The 16,456-nt window shown below is 54.4% G+C and overlaps 1 protein-coding gene across 23 annotated transcripts in view; it reads left to right on the top strand.

Annotated features, from left to right (window-relative positions):
• The window catches only part of RALGPS1 (Ral GEF with PH domain and SH3 binding motif 1), a 262,547-nt gene that overhangs the window by 226,485 nt on the left and 19,606 nt on the right, over positions 1–16,456 (top strand). For 12 of the 23 annotated variants that reach the window (XM_045563406.1, XM_045563405.1, XM_045563404.1 and 9 more), the window contains 3 exons: positions 8,929–9,055; positions 10,248–10,405; positions 12,722–12,773. In XM_045563406.1, coding sequence (XP_045419362.1) covers positions 8,929–9,055; positions 10,248–10,405; positions 12,722–12,773 — 337 coding nt within the window. The remainder of the gene's footprint in view (positions 1–8,928; positions 9,056–10,247; positions 10,406–12,721; positions 12,774–16,456) is intronic. The other 11 variants (XM_045563418.1, XM_045563417.1, XM_045563420.1 and 8 more) reach the window with 3 other exon arrangements.

Here is a 16,456-nt window from a genome sequence, read left to right as displayed (position 1 = left end):
TCCCACCTCAGTTTCCATGTCATAAATCTGATGTAACAATGGCACCTGCATGGCAGTGTTACCAAAAAGCTTAAATAAGATCATGTATACAAAGCATTTATCACAGTTTCTGGCACCTTGTAGATGCCCAGTGAATGTTAACCGTTGTCACTGTCACCATCATGATTGTTGTTGTGGCTATGCTATTGATGTAGTTGTTGCCATTAGCGTATTTATTATTGTTATTCTCACGGATCTCTCCTGGGTGTAATTACCTGGTTACTTGTCTCTGCCCCACACTTGACTGTAGACTCCAGGAAGGCAGAACATCATCTCTGTAATCCAGTGCTGTATCTCCACGCCTGGGCCAAGGGCAGGACCAAGGTCGGGACTCAGTACAAGTTTGTTGTTTGTTGCATGAATGGAGGAGGGATGCTGTGTGGCTTCCTCCTCACAGGGAGGCTGCAAGCTCAGGACCATTGTTCCTGTTCTGCCCAGAGGGGTAAGGTGACTTGCCCCTGGCAGACAGACTTGCCACTTGCAGGTGGGAACCTGGGCCTCTCTGCCTTGATCTTGAGTCCTTTGCAGTCACCGTTCATCATCCTTGACCTGTCCACTCCGAGGCCATTATTAGAAGGCCCTGTGCTCTTTTCCCTTCCAATCAATGAGTGGTCTGTTGGGCAGCATGTTGGTTTCTTTAAAGAAATGTAATAAAAACCAAATTTTTTTTCAACATGATATCTCATTCCCTAAAGAGACTGTCAGTTCTCATATGTTCCAATAAAACTGCTAAAGAAACAGCCACTTAAAGAGCTTTAAAGATTATTCATGGAAAAATTATGCTGAGGAAAAATAGAGCAATCCTCTGAGATAGTCAAGCCACATGGTCAGTTTTTCCAGCTGTCCGTGCCATATCAGGCCTGGCAGTGGGGAATACACTCTGCTAGACTAGGCCAGAACCCCAGCGCATTATCACCACCCACACCCTTGCCCCCACCCCGAGGACATGGAGAAACTAACTTGCCAGCCACCCAGCTCAAAAGCAATCCCAAAAGACACGTGTCCCTGTTGCTGTCACGTGGTGGCCACCCCAGGCTTGGCGGGACAGGAACGTGAGGCCTTTCAGTAGCAGAGGGTGTCACTTACTGGCAGAGAGGCCCCCATCCCTGGGTCCCAGCTGAATGGAAATTCTTCTGCTTCCGCGTCAGACCCAGGCTGTTGGTCAACAATGCAGGGGAGGGGAAGGCTGAGGCCTGGGACAGGGAGAGCAGCAGCAGCAGCAGCAGCTTTGAAACTGCGCCCAGAGAGGCCACAGATCCTCTGCTGGGCCCTCCACTCATACCCCAGCTGGGTCAAAGGGCATCTGAGGCCAAGTGTGCCTCCCAAGGCCATCAGATGCAGAGAGAAGTAGGGTAGATCCAGGCCCAGTGCTGGAGGGAGAATCAGGGGTTGAATGGAAGAGACCAAGGGCAAGTCCGGAGGGGTCAGGAGACACTGTAAGTGGGAATCAGAGCTGGGAGGCAGGAAGCGCGTAGAGACAGGTGGGAAAGGAGTCGAGCAGGAGTGAACAGGAAGGGGCCCAAGGAAGTTACCAGAACCTCAGGGCATCCAGTTCTCACCCAGCCTCCAGCCATGTAACCATGCCTGTAAAGTGCCATGATAATAGTGCTAAGTTCATAGGAGTCAGTGACATAAGACTTAGTAGTGTTTATACAAGCCTGGCACACAGTTGGTGCATAATAGATGTTAGTCCTCTTCACCTTCCCTTCCTCAAGAGTAGCAATTGAGTCTTACCCGTGACAGATTTCCTTCTAGGAGGAAGTGCCTCCTGCTCACAGGTCGCTTCAAGTACTGTCATGTGTTCCTCCTTCCTCATGTTCTGACCAGTGCCCGACCTCTGAACAGCTGGAGTCCCTCCCCAGCCACCGCAGGAGTGCCGCACACTGGGTTCGAGTTCTGCCTCCAGCATGTAGTAGACCTGTGAGCCCTGCTTCCTTACCTGTAACATGGGGTACTAAGTTTCCACGGCAGCCGTTGCAGCACAGGCACAAAGCACAGCGCCAGGCGCATAACGTTGAATCATCATCATCATCATTATTGTTACCACTCCAACACCAGGTAGTCTTGGCTTCCACTGCAAACCACGTGGGTAAGAGCAGTGCAATTTGACCTTTAGAAAACACTTTTCTGAAGCAGGGTGGGAGCCAGCGTGAGTCAGGCAGTGAGACTGTAATCCCTCACACACGGCTGCTAATAAACAAGGCAAGTTCCACCCTCTACATGGATTCGTTTCTTGAGCAATATGTGCAAAACCAAAACAAAGCAGGATGGTTTTCATTCTTCCTTTCCCTCTCTGGATCAGCTGCACAAGATGTTCCTTCAGGTCAGAGCCTGCTTGTGCATTTTGGTCAGAGGTTCTTTCCCAGGGTCTGCATCCAAATCACTGGGAGAACTTTGCTAGCATGCAATGCCCAGACCCACCTGCTGCCAGCAAAATCAGGACCTCCAGGGCCCAAGACACTCCATTTTTAACACACTCTCCAGATGGTTCTGATACATTCCCTGGTTAAGAATTAGAGCCTCAAAGACGCTGATGACCACATGGAACACATCACCAGGAAAATGCATATATACAAAAGCTTAGGTGCAATTTCAGTCTTCCACACACTCCTCAAAGGCCTTCCATAGACCCCATCTTGGTTCATGAAGTCTGGGCCAAGAACCTTTACTTTAGAATCATGCCTCTCTGGTTCCATTATTATGGGTTGGTCTGTCAGATCCTTTTTGTGAGAGACCATCTGAAAGCAGGAATCGGGACCTCAGCCTTCCCTCTCTCCTGCCTGCAGGTCAGGTTCACCGGCAGCTTCGCTAAGATGCAGTGTGGTGTGCTGGGGTCTCTTCGTTAAGGTACTTTGAGCTACAGCAACAGAGACAGACTCTGGCTGGCTGCAACCAAAAGGGGAAGCATCGGCTCGCAGGATCCAGGGAGGGCTGAACAGCCAGGCCAGGGAAGGGTGGGAAGTACTGGGCTTCAGGAACAACTGAAACAAGACTCCCTTCCGCCTCGCTCTGTGGCCTTACTGAGTCATTTTCTTTTTCTGTTGCCACAGACCAGCTTCCTTCTCCACAAGCAGGGAAACATGGCTGTTGATAGTGTCTAGGTTTTATTTCTCATCCACCAAAAAGAGATTGTCCTCAAATGCTTTCTAGACTGAAATCCAAAAATCCTGGAGAAGGTGTCCACTCATAGACCAATCAGCCGGGGCCAGAGGCGAGGCCACATTGGACTGGCGTTGGCTCCCCCGTGACTCTGTCAGTGGGAGGAGAAGGTGCTTCCTGAAAGGGGCTGGGCAGGTGGTCCCAGGTGTCCATGGCCTAGACTTCAACCTGATCCCATGGCCAGCTAGCTCCATGTCCTTGATGCTTAACCCACTCAGCTTCTGCCACCCCATTTGTGAATTAAGGCTACTAATACAGACCTCCGCATGGTACTGTACTTAAATGTGAAGGCACCATAGGATCAAGGCAAGAAACAGATGACACGCTCAAGGGGTGCTTGGAGGAGAGTTTCAGAATGGAGCTGTTTACAAAGTTCTGGGCAGGGTGTGTGGGAACCCCAGGGGACAGCACAGGACCCCAGGGTTAGACATAGTGGGGCACTGTAGCTTCCCCTAGGTCTGCAGGAGTGCAAGGAGGCAGCAGTTACCAAAACCCAGAGTCAGGCAGGGCGTGAGCAGACGGCCGCCTCTGCGGGGAGGCCCCACAGAGAGAGCCAGAGAAGGCATTGCCCCAGCTGCTGCCCACTGACCTGACCCAGCCCCACAGTGCGGCCCCAAAAGGCTGGAAAACAGCTCTGGAGGGGCAGGTGGAAGATTCCAGCACAGCACCTGGTGTAGAAGAGGTGTTCACTATTTTCAAAGTATTCTCTTTTTTTTTTTTTTTTGAGACAGAGTCTTACTCTGTTGCCCGGGCTAGAGTGCCATGGCGTCAGCCTTGCTCACAGCAACCTCAGACTCCTGGGCTCAGGCAATCCTCCTGCCTCAGCCTCCTGAGTAGCTGGGACTACAGGCATGTGCCACCATGCCCGGCTAATTCTATATATATATATTTTTAGCTGTCTGTATAATTTCTTTCTATGTTTAGTAGAGACGGGGTCTTGCTCTTGCTCAGGCTGGTCTCGAACTCCTGAGCTCAAATGATCCGCCCGCCTCGGCCTCCCAGAGTGCTAGGATTACAGGCGTGAGCCACCGCGCCCGGCCCAAAGTATTCTCTTTTAAAATAATGAAATATTTAATACATAGAGAATACCTATTGTACCCACCATCCATACATAACAGCTGTTAACGTTTTGCCATGTGTGCTCTGTGTTTTTTAAGTAATACGGCATTACAGAGCAAGTGAAGGTCCCTCTCACCGCGTCTGCCTCTTCTTACCTGTTCCTCCCTACGGATACCTGCTGTCCTGACCCGTGTTAGTCTTGTGTAGGTTTCTGTGTTTTACTACATATATACTTATGTAGAGACATGTACACTGTTGTGTGTTGTTTAAAAATTTGACATAATTGGTATCATGCCATAAATATTCTTTTGCAACTTGGTCTTTCCACTTACCACATGATTTTATGACTTACCCATATCGATACCTGTAGTTGCAGTTTCTTCTTCTTTTCTTTTTCATTTCCTACTCAGTTTCCTACTTTTTTTTTCTTTGTAGAATTTGTTGAATGAATAAACCACAGCTCATTTGTCTGTTTCCCTACTGAGGGGCACGTAGGTGTTTCTGCTTTTTTGCTGTTACTCACAGGGCTACATCGAGCATCCTTGTATACTTACATGAGAATCTCTCTAGAACACACACCTAGAACTGGAATCACCAGGATAAGGCCTGGCATCTTCCCTTTACTCAGCCTTGCTAATTGCTTTCCAAATCTTCCATACTCATATGAGCCTCAAACTAGAGTTCTGTTCCCCTACATCCTGGCCAACATGAGATATTGTCAGGCTGATTATTTTTTTACAATCTGATGGGATGAAAAATATCTCATTTTTACTCTAATTTGCATTTCCATTATTACCAGTGAGGTTTAGCATCGTGTACTTACTGGTCATTTGGTTGTTCTCGTGTGTGAATTTCTCTTTCCCGTCTTTGCTTAGTTTCTTTGTGTGGTTTGTCTCTTTCCCACTGACCTTTGAAGTCCTCCGTACATCTGAATGCTAATCCTTTGTTGGTTGTGCGAGTGACAGATACTTTCCCCAGACCATGACTTGGCTTTAACGTTGATTTTGCTATCTTTTTTGTTTGTTTGTTTTGGTACAGAAATGGTTAATTTTAACGTAGTCAAATTTATTTGTTTTCCTTTGTGGCTTGTGCATTTTCTTTACTCCTTTCCCTAAAGTCATAAAGACTGTCTCTTATTTTTTTCCCAGTAGTTTTACATTTTTGCTTTTCATATTGCTGACATTAGTCCACTTGTCTAATATAAGGTAAGACTTTAGAATATGAGCTTTTCCCACGTGGAACCCAGTGGTTCTTGCCTCCTGTACTGGGAGGGGCCTTCCTTCCTGCTGATGGTGACCCTGGGCTGTCATTCACTGAAGTGTCTCTGTCCAGGCGCAGGACTGAGCCGTTTGAATTGCTCCTGCTCTGCTTTGCTCTGACATGGTCGGGCCAGGCCTGCACTCTTCTCTTCGGAGTTGTCTCGGCTGCTTTGTGTCTTTACCCTCCCGCCAGGATTCTAAGATCCGCGTAAATAGCAGGTCAGGCAGAGCCTGGAACACCACGTCATGGACAGTTTCAAGCAAGGAGATGATGCAGTCAGCTTTACGTGTTCAGACGCTCATGAAGCTGAGTGGGGGTTAGATTTTAGAGGCTCAGACTAGAGGCAGGAAGAAGATAAAGTAGGGGGGCCCAGGCCAGTCAGTGATAAGAGAGATGGGCAGCGAGGAGGGTTGCAAAACCTGGAGGCCTCGATGACAGTATGGCAGGTGAGAAGGGGACGTGAGAAAAGGCAAGTCACAGTCTGGGAGGAGCTGAGAACGACCATTGACTGAGTGACCTATGGTGCCTCCAGCCAAGGCTGGACACGCAGGGGAAGGAGGTGCTGGGTTCAATGTGGCTGTGCTGCCGAACTTGGGATATCTCAGGAAAGGTCAGATGGAAGAATAGTGCCAAGAGATTGATATATAGGTCTCAGGCTTAGAAATGATAACTGCAGTAAAGATTTAAGAATCATCAGCATGTCTGATCACATCAAAAACAGAAGCCAGGCCGGGCGCAGTGGCTCACGCCTGTAATCCTAGCACTCTGGGAGGCCAAGGCAGGTGGATTGCTTGAGCTCAGGAGTTCGAGACCAGCCTGAGCAAGAGCGAGACCCCGTCTCTACTAAAAATAGAAAGAAATTATCTGGCCAACTAAAAATATATATATAGAAAAAAAAATTAGCCGGGCATGGTGGCGCATGCCTGTAGTCCCAGCTACTCGGGAGGCTGAGGCAGTAGGATCATTTAAGCCCAGGAGTTTGAGGTTGCTGTGAGCTAGGCTGACGCCACGGCACTCACTCTAGCCCAGGCAACAAAGCGAGACTCTGTCTCAAAAAAAAAAAAAAAAAAAAAAAAACAGAAGCCGAAGAAGGAGGCCTGTGCAGATGGCTCTGGCGGGAGGGATTGTCAGAGGATGAGGATCTCGTGGAGGAGAGAGTGACAGCGATGGAAGAGGCACAGGGAGAAGCAGGAGAGCGTGGCATTGTGGCCGCCAGAAAGGACAGCATCAAGGAGTGGTCCCTAGCACCAGGCACCAAGGGCTCTGGGGAGAAGGCCAATGAGCATTCATTGGTTTTCCAGAAAGGTCAGCAGTCATTAGGGACAGAAGTCAGATTTGAGTGACTTCATGAGCACCAGGGCAGAGGGGCATAAGGGGGCACACAGACCTCCGTTTGAGGAAGCGTGACTGGCTGGAGATCGGTGAAGGGCCTCGGCTTGCACAGCAGGAGGGAGTAGAGCACCCCATAGGCTGAGGGAGGAACAAGCGAGGCAGTGAATTCTGCGGAGGCAGGTAGGGCCTGAAAGGAGAGATAGGCCCTGGACAGAGGAGGCCCCGCTCCCCAGGCCTGGTGGGAAGGCCAGTGTGACTGGAGGTGCACGAGGCCATTGCAAGGGTGGCCGTGGCCAAACCTGACAACCCATTCTTTTGCCAAAGTAGAGAGTGGCGGCATTTGCAAGGGGAGAGGGGTGTCTAGGAGTTGCCAGCGCAGGGGCGGGGCGGCTGAGAAGAGAGATGATATGTGGGAATGCCCTTGAGGGGAACAATGAGAAAGTTGGCCAAGGCCTAATGAAATGATTGGCAGGGGACCCTGGGAACCCTGGGAAGGCGAAGGCGCCTGTGCAGAATGTCATCTGGAGGGAGCACAGCACAGCGGAGGCGAGACAGCCGCGGAAGTGAGAGCGCAGCCCGCAGCAGGATTCAGAACTGGAGGTGGTGCGAGTGCCCCTGCCTCATGACTCTTCCGAAATGCCAGGAGGGGGCGAGGCCTCCTGCTGGGCTCAGGCTGGGGACATGGGTCATTATTTTGGGACATTACAATAAGAATGACCCAAGCAGGCTGGAGGACATGGGAACTCTTCGGCCACTTGTAAGTCTACAGGATCTTATGGTGGCGCAACTGGAGCTCTGGATGGGCCTCAGGCTTTACAGGCGCCCCCCCCCCCCCCCGGAAAGGTCCCAGCATGGCCATGCGGTGGCCTCCTTGATGTGCTCTGCATTTGATGTCTCTGCAAGGAATGGCTGAGCCCCTTTGTGGAATCCCCGGCCCCCACCTCACCAGCATCTGGCCCAGATGGGCCGGGGCTAGGCTGCCATCTAGGGTCACTTCCCCTTAAAGACCTCTCTTCCCAAGCCACAGAAACTAAAGAGTGTAACAGTGGTTAGGACCACATTCCTCAAATATAGCTGAGGGTGTGGCCACACGAAGGATTCTGCCTTGGTCACTGTGTATTGTGGTCAGGGGGGTTTGTGGCCCCCAACTGCCTGGCTCTGATGACCTCTCGTTAGCCCCATGACTGGATTGAGAAGGACATGGTAATAATCGCCATAATAAAATAAGTATGAGGCCAGGCGCAGTGGATCACACCTGTAATCCTAGCACTCTGGGAGGCTGAAGTGGGAGGATTGCTAGAGGTCAGGAGTATGAGGTTGCAGTGAGCTATCATGACGCCACTGCACTCTGGCCAGGGCGGCAGAGCAAGACTCTGTAGATAGATAGGTAGTGACCAAGCTAACCATGATGGTCTACTAAGTGACCTCATCGACTCCTCCCAGCCACCTGCAAGGTGAGTTGAATTATTCCCACTTTTCAGATGAAGAAACTGAGGCTCAAGGAATAAGTAACATGTCCAAGATCCCCAGGTAGTAAGTGACAGACCTGGCATCAGAGCCCTGTCTGCCTGGCTGTGTTCTCGCTCAGCAGATCTGCCTGCTCAGACCCTTTTTGTTGAATGAGTGAGTAGAGACCAGAAAGTGGCTGTTATAAGGGCTCGGTAAGGGCACGGACTTGGAGCCAGAAGGCGCACTTTGAAATCTCAACTCTGTCACTCACCACCTGGGTGGGCTTGGATAACACATGCCGTGGGGAAGCAGGGCCAGACTGCTGACCCTCACTTAACGCCCAGAGCACTCTCCCTTGGGCCAGTGGGGCTGCCCGGCCAGTGGTCCCCATGCACAGTAGGACACTGGCCATCCTCACTGGTTGATGTCAGCCTTGGGAGTTAATTACTGTGTTGGAAGGGAAGGGTCAATATCTAATGAGTAGGAAGCCATGGGGCCACCTGTGACATCCAGACCAGGAGCCTTACCCCAAACCCAGTGCCTCCTCTGAGCCTCCATAATCAGCCCAACCTACAGAGCCCACCCCCAGCACCAGAGCCCCCGTCATTGCTCTCTCTGCTCTGTCCACAGGCCCCTCTGCCGGGTCCAGTTCTGCGAGGTTCAGTCGGAGGCCCACCTGTCCTGATGCATCTGTTGCCGGCAGCCTCCCCACACCTCCCGTCCCCAGACACAGGAAGAGCCACAGCCTGGGCAACAAGTGGGTGACCGAGCAAGCCCTCCCCCAGGGCTTCAGACTGGCCTGCATGAAGGGCGTGGGTGCAATGCTGGGGAACACTTGCAGACGGGGTCCCTCGCTGCCTCTGTTCTGGGGGCTGCTGGAGGCAGCTGTTGGGCGTGCTGGCTGGCGTGCTGCCCTGAGGCTGCCATGGGCTCAGGTGGAGCTGAGGGGCACCTGCAGCAGCACCATCGACATGCTGCTGACAGCGTCACAGGCTCAGCAGCCAGTGGAGGAAGGGCAGGGAAGCAACAGTGGCATTCCTAAGAATTTGCCCAAGCCCAGTTAGTAACATACTGTTATGGAGAGCCCAGGTCCAGTGGAACCAGTGACCGTCATACAGGGCAGCGTTAGGTTTCTCCTGGTACCTGCCTGCAGAGAGTGGACCTGTGGGCTCACCCAGCCCTGTGGGACCCACAGCAGGGGATCATGTGTGGGTCTTTGGATGGCTGGGGGCAGCCATGCCCATGTCCCCAGGTCATTGGGCACAGGCTCCTGAGCAGATGGGTCCACCCATCCCTCCCCGTCTCCTTCCTTTCTTCCTCCTTCCCATCTTTCCTTCCTTCCTTCCTTCTACTAAGGCACGAGCCTCAGCCCAGCCCAGGCTGGCCCTGGACGAGCTCCAGGCCGGAGGAGTGGGAGCTGCTCTCTGAGTGTGCGGCTCCTCCTCTGTGCCAGGCGCTCTGCACATGCCTGTCGGGCACTAGCTCACTGAGTCCCCACGCAGGCCTCAGAGGTAGGTGCTATTACTATACATGTTTTAAGAATGAGTCAATGAGGTTCAACAAGGCGAAGTCCGTTGCCATGGTGAGGAAGCGCTGGAGCAAGGACCTGGACCAGGTGTGTGTGACTCCACAACCAGACATGCTGGCCTCATCACTCACAAGCACTGTCTGCCCACTCGAGCCTCGTGATCCTCAGAACCCTCCTGGGAGACAGGCAGGGCAAGTGTTGTTAGCCCCCATTTGATGGATGGAGAAACTGAGGCTCAGAAAAAGGATGTGACTTGCCCAAGGTCACACTGTGAGAGGGCAGAGCCTGGACTACACCATGGCTCTGGGGTGGAGGCCTCTTTCTTGCAGCTGCACCATCCGCTCAGGCCCCCAGGCAGGTGTTACCTCTCTTACTCCGTAGATAAGGAGCTTCGCCTTCTTTCTTCCTTTCCGTTTTCCAGTATGATGTGTCAGTTGAGTGTAGTTGAGAGTAAAAGTGCGACATTCCCATCGGAGAAAGCAAGGCATCTACTGGACGACAGTGTCCTAGAGTCCCGCAGCCCCCGCAGGGGCCTCACCCTCACCTCCTCCTCTGCTGTCACCAATGGACTCTCCCTAGGTAAGCGTCTGCAGCCCGCACACGAGAGGCGGGTGGGCCACAGGCCCGGCGTGTGCTCCGTGTCTGTCTCTGTGTCACTGTGCCACGCCCAGTGGCACTATCACTCTGGAGAACCCAGTGGCTCCCCCACCCCCATGCAGGCATCGCCCCAAGCCAGGGAAGCCTTCGCCCCCTAGCCTTATGGGCTTCTTAGAGAACCCCGGGTTTGTCCCCCTCTTGCTGGTAGCCCCTGAGTGTGGCCGGCAGGTGAAAGAAGCAGCCAGACACATGCCTAAGACCAGCTGCCACCGAAATCCGGCTGCTACCGCAGTGGGGCTTCTGTCCCTGGAGAGCCATGACCCCCAAGGCCCTGCGGGACAAAGCAGCAGAAGCTGCCTGGGGTCAGCAGCTGGGTGGGCCACAGGTTCTCACTCGTGTACTTGTCTTCACACTGCGAAGCCCAAAGTAGGGAGGATGAAACATTGACTTCAGGGATGAAATTGCATCACTAAGTGTCAGCCAGACATGGTGCTTATATCAGCGGAAGGGACAGAAATGGTGTTGCTGAGACTAGGATGGGGAGAAGTTGGCGTTATGCTGAGGCTAGTGTTGAATTCTGGTCACAGATCTGGCCCCTCGTGCCCAGGTCAGCTGAGGGCAAGTGGGCACCACTGTGTCATTACTGCCATCAGACCAGTGCATTCTGCGGTAGCTGTTGCCTTTCAGTGGGCCCGTGTCCCTGCAGTCTGTGTGTCTGTGTGTCTGTGTGCTCTCCTTAACAGGGAGTCCTCCGGGGCTGGCGGTAGGACAGTTGCTGAGCTGGGAGTTTGATCCGGTGAGGTCTGCGGGGCAGAGGGCCCAGGAGCTGGGGCGGGGTGCAGGGAGCAGGAGAGCAGGCAGGAATTGCACCCCACGGCCCTGCGAGGTGAGGCCAGTCTCAGAGGCCGTGGGTGATACTGGTCCAGGGGGCAGCTGCCTCCCATCCCCTGAAAGTCTATGACAAGCAAGTTCTGTGTCTACCTCTGTCCTCAGAGAAGGTCATTCTATTTGGACCCAGTCAGAGTTATACCACAGCTGAGGCAAATGCATCCAGGCTTCATAGGTGTGCTTTGGGAGAAGACTTCTGCTTCCGTATGTCAGGGAAGGGCCGGGTTACACAAAGGGAGGCAGCTTGCTTCCCGGAGGCTTTGCTGTGCTGAGGGACAATGTGAATCCCCCAAGAAGGCATCAGAGTCTGCGAGTTCCCACATTCGTTGGTCATGGAACCCTTTTCCTTGGAATGTCTGATGGGACTGGGCCTCTGAGGAATGCCCTCTGGGAAATGCCGGCCCAGCAGCCCTCAGCTGGGCAGCAGAACAGCTGTTTGACATCCAGGAAACTTTCTGAGCTGTGCCTGAGCCCAGGCCTTGCTATTCCTGAGACAGAAAACTGAGTCGGATGCTGTGCTGTTCATTGTCTAGGCAGGAGATTACAGGGTTGTTTGGTCCCCGGCATCTCAAGTCAGGGAATGCAAACATTTTTCTGTTTGGGACTGAAAACCCTGAGTAAGTGGCCATGTGTGCACTTACCCTGTTTGGAGCTGGGCTGGTCCTCCTCACCCTACAAGGAGGACCATTGCTCAGACTGATTCCGAGGGGCCTGGGGCCTCCCGCCTGCCCCCTTTCCCACCTCAGCCTTGATGCTCTTTCAGACAATGAGCACCGAACCGCGGAGCCTCTGGGATGTGAGGGAGAGTACAAAGGCATTGCGTGTGGACATTTGAGTGACGGAAAATTTCTCCTTGGAGAGGTCTTGGAGACCCCCAGAGAAGCAGGGTAGCTCAGGGGGGGCCGGCCTCAGGCAGGAAAAGGGTGGCAGAGCGTTGGGGCCCAGCCCCTGCCTGTGTCTCCACTGGCCAGGGGTCGGAAGGGGCCCTCCCTGAGGCTCCCCGTAATGCTAGGCAGCTGCACTGCCACCTCTGCAGGAGGAAGTGCTCACTGGGCCTTCATCCTCACCAGGTGAGGACTGTTCTGGCCCTGGCTCCGCTGGGCCGGAAGGGAGACATGGGAGCCAGGCCAGGCCCAGAGACCCCAGGAGGCCAGTGGGCAGGCAGCTGTGGCTCTCAGGGGAAGTGGGGACCCGCCTGGGAACAGTGGAGCAGGGTGTTTCTTTTGACTCTCTCAGAGCAGAGTTAGAAATAGCAGCAGCAGCAGCAAAAACTGGAGTCGCGTGGACGCCCAGAGTCAAGAAGCTGCTTCTTAAGCACTGCTGCGGGCCCGGGGCCTGGGCCCTGGACCCAGGAGAACAGGCCCTCTCCTGCGAGGCGGCTGTGCTCATTGACCTGTGTTCCTTTTCCAGGCAGTAGTGAGAGCTCAGAGTTTAGTGAAGAGATGTCTTCAGGGCTGGAAAGGTGAGTGTGGCCTCAGTGCGGCCTTCCTCCCAGGGGAGGTGCTCAGGGCCCGCGGGAGCTGAAGACAGGCTCTGGGCAGGGGCAGCCCCGGCCCACCCGCCACACTGCCGCCCTCAGCTCCTCCTGGGCAGGGCCGAAGAGGAGGGAGGGCGGAAGAGCAGAATGGGCGTGGGGGGCCCGGCCCCCCTGCTCTGAGCGGCCCCACTCCTCATCTGGTCTGGGAGCCAGCCCAGGAGCACTACTGCTGAAGCAGAGCTGCAGGAGGCCTGGGAGCAGATTTGGTCTGAAATGTGGGTTCTTGAAGCCAGAAGCCTGAGTGAGAGTTGGCCTAGTCTTGAGACAGGCACGTAGCTCCGCCTGGTGGGGTCTGAGAGTGTTGCATCCACATGGCTCAGGCCTTGAGCATTTATTGATCACCACCTGCTAGGCACTGGTGACAGGGAAGTGGCCACAGCCGATGTGCTCGCTCGTGGCTCCCTAGGCCTAGGGTTGGGCTCCTTGGGCGAGCCTGTCTGCTGCGGGCCTGGGGCCTCCACTCGGGAGTTCCTATCACACGTGCTCCATGGACTGGCGCTCTCCTGTGCCTGGTGCCAGGCAGGCCCCAGGAAGACGGGACGCCAAGAGTGGGGTGCTCCCACAGCTGTAGTGCAGCCAGAGGTGAAGGGCATCGTGGTGACTCAAGGTCTGAGCGGAGGTGGGGAGAAATCCAGAGGCACAGAATGTCTGGGAAAGGCAGGTTCACACCGTCCTTCAGGGCAGCCCTTCTACTGGCATCCATGGGCCTGTGTGCACAAACACACGCACACGCACAGTTACACACACAGTTATGTGTGCATACTCACACACACGGTTACACACACATGCACACATTACACACACTCACACATGCACACTCATGCATATGCTTGTGTACATACTCATACACGTGGGTGTATATACTCTCACACACATACAAACACATGCATGTGCCTACACGCTCAGGCAATACATTCCCCACACATACATTTGTGAGTATGCACATACACACACACACACACACACTCTCCTCCTCTGGTGCTGAAGCTTCTGTCTCCTCAGTCCCCATGGTCACAAATAGACCAGAGAGGAGGGAAATGCTGCCCGGCAGCTCCTCCAGGGCAGAGGGGCTGTCTGGGCGTCTGTGGTCCTGGTGGAGCGTGGCTGTGTGCCAGGCCCTGTCTTGGCATTTTGCATGCGTGCACTCGCCATGTCCTCAGCACTGTATGAGCCGTTCTTGGCGCCCCCATTTGAGACATGTGGACAGCGAGGCTCAGAGAGGCAAAGTGACTTGCCTGCCTCGCTCAGCTCATTCGGGCAGAGCTGAGCCACGTCTTCCTGACCGCCAAGCCCACCTCGTCATCACTGCTCATACCTTGGCCAGAGGCTGCTGGGCCTGGCCCTAGGTTTGGTCAGCCTGTCTGTCTGTGAAACCCGAGATGGGGGTGGAAGGGGAGTGACGACGCAAGAGCCCCCGAGCCTCTTCCTCCGTGCAGCCCCATCTGGGTTGCTCTCGCCTGGGCAGCTGCCCCTGTGGCAGGGAGGAGAAGCAGACGGGCACACGGGACAGACTCCGGAACCCGCAGCACCTGCCAGGGGCTCCTGGGACACCCTGCAGGAGAGGGCTGTCAGGCAGGCCAGCACCTCCCCGGACAGTGAGAGGACACCAGATGGGAAACGCAGGCACAGATCCTGAGTATCAACCAGACCTGGGCCTGTTTGTTCATTCATTCATTCATTCATTCACTGCTTCATTCCTTCATTCACTCCTCTATTCGTTTATTCATGCAATGGCTGTTTGTTAAGCAACTACTCCCTGCCAGATAGGCTAGTTACTGGGGTGTAGTGGATGTGGTTCCTGCTAAGCACTCATGACTGAAACTAGCACTACTAGGAAGGAGCATGTTGAGAGAGAATTCTTTGCCTCAGGGAGACCGTGCTGTACACAGTTCAGTCGTGAACACCGTAAGCTACAGCATTTTATAGCGTGTAGATCACTATCCATCTGAATGTCTAGAGTAGGTGCTTTTTGGATGGGATCTCCTTCGAGCCCTGGTCTCGTGGCTGGCTCGTTGGTGCAGACTCCCAGCCCTGCCTCCAGCAGCCTGGGAACAGCCCTGCAGGGAAGCATCCTATTTCTTTTCCTCTTGGGCCCTAGCTCTTGGCTCAGCCCCACCTTACTGAGTAGAGCAGAAGGCCACCTGCTTCAGGGAATGCCAGTGGGGCTGTGATGTCCCCTCCAGGCAAGACCCAGGCCCAGTATAGTCCTGACCAGCCAATGCCAGCTGTCCTTTGGCCACCAGTCTGTCTCCCTCCTGCACTGCCTCTCATGTTCCCTGAGAGAATCCACTCCCACAAAAGCATGGGAGCATTCCAGGCTTTGCTGAAGACTCCATGGGAGAGTTGGAGGATTTACCTCTTGCAGCTTGAACATCTTCGTTCCATGGTGTTCTTGCTGTCACGGTCAGTCACCCTCACCTTGCCACATGGGTCTCCTTTATTCCAACCTTGATGCACCCTGTGCTCTCTGCCCACTGTGTCCTCCCTTCGCTCCCAGGTCTGCCCCAGGCCAAATCCTGCTGCTCTGTAAAGGGGAGTAGATTCTCTCTTCCCCAGAAGCCTGAGTGTCCGCTCCCTGGGCCCAGAGCCACTGTCTCCCCAGAAAGGGTCTCCTCTACTCAGAGACCCCACCAGCTGTTCTCCACAGCTGCAGTACGAAGGCAGCTTTCTCTGTGTGCCACAGCTGCCTGAGCACACGGTGCTGCGGAGCCGGGGTGAGGGTGTGAGAAAGAAGAGGCTGGCCCCATAGCTCCGCAGCCTTGTGGCCACTACGTTCCAGTGACGTTCCCCCAGCCCAGGTGACAAGCCTGGCCCAGGCCAGAAAGAGAAATAGAGCCAGATACCAAGATGACAGGCAGGGAGACCACAGGCCAGAGACCCGACACCACACACTCCCTGATCACCAGTGATGCCACTGACAGCAGGCCAAGGGGGGTGGGCATTTGGCCTTGTGAGCTTGCCTTCCCCAAGTTTATACACATGGCCAGCTCAGCCTGGTGGGCTGAAGGTGGCCCTTAGGTGACAGCCAGGGTTCAGACTACAGGCAGGCGCCAGTGTGTCCGCAAGTGGCCAGCCTTAAAGAGCACCCATGCTGGAGCCCACTGAGCCCTGTGGACCCACTTCACTGCTCTCTGGTCGGCACCCAAGTCGGAGGTGGCTGCTGGCACCAATCCCTGTCCTTGCTGGGACTGTAGAGTGAGGGTACAGGGAGCAAGGAGTACCCTCTTCTGCTGCTCTTCACTTCCGGCCCCACCATGTCAGCCTTGGGAAGGTCACAGGACTGTGGGGTTGGAGAGGAGCAGCCAGACCAGGGCGGTGTTTGTTGGGCATTCTTGGCTGCCCTGGAGACGCTGCCCTCCCTCGGGGCCAGAGTGAGGACAGAGCGGTGGTGCTATGAGAGCTGGGGCCATTGGGCCGTGGACGAGGTGGGCTTGCTCTTCTCTGTGACTCTGCCTAGTGTCCCTGACTGCAGCTGTCCTGGCCTCCTGCCTAGGGACCCTGGGGACAAAGGAGGGAAGAGAGCCCCCAGCACAGCCCGATTTCCCGAGCCGAGGTGGGAGGTGGCCCTGAAAGGCAATTTAATGAACAGGAAAGCAGGGACTGGGCTT

This window comes from Lemur catta, chromosome 10 (genome assembly GCF_020740605.2).
Source record: "Lemur catta isolate mLemCat1 chromosome 10, mLemCat1.pri, whole genome shotgun sequence".
Classification (NCBI taxonomy): domain Eukaryota; kingdom Metazoa; phylum Chordata; class Mammalia; order Primates; family Lemuridae; genus Lemur; species Lemur catta.
Note: the sequence above shows the minus strand (reverse complement) of the source record. Positions and strands in the feature narration are given on the sequence as shown.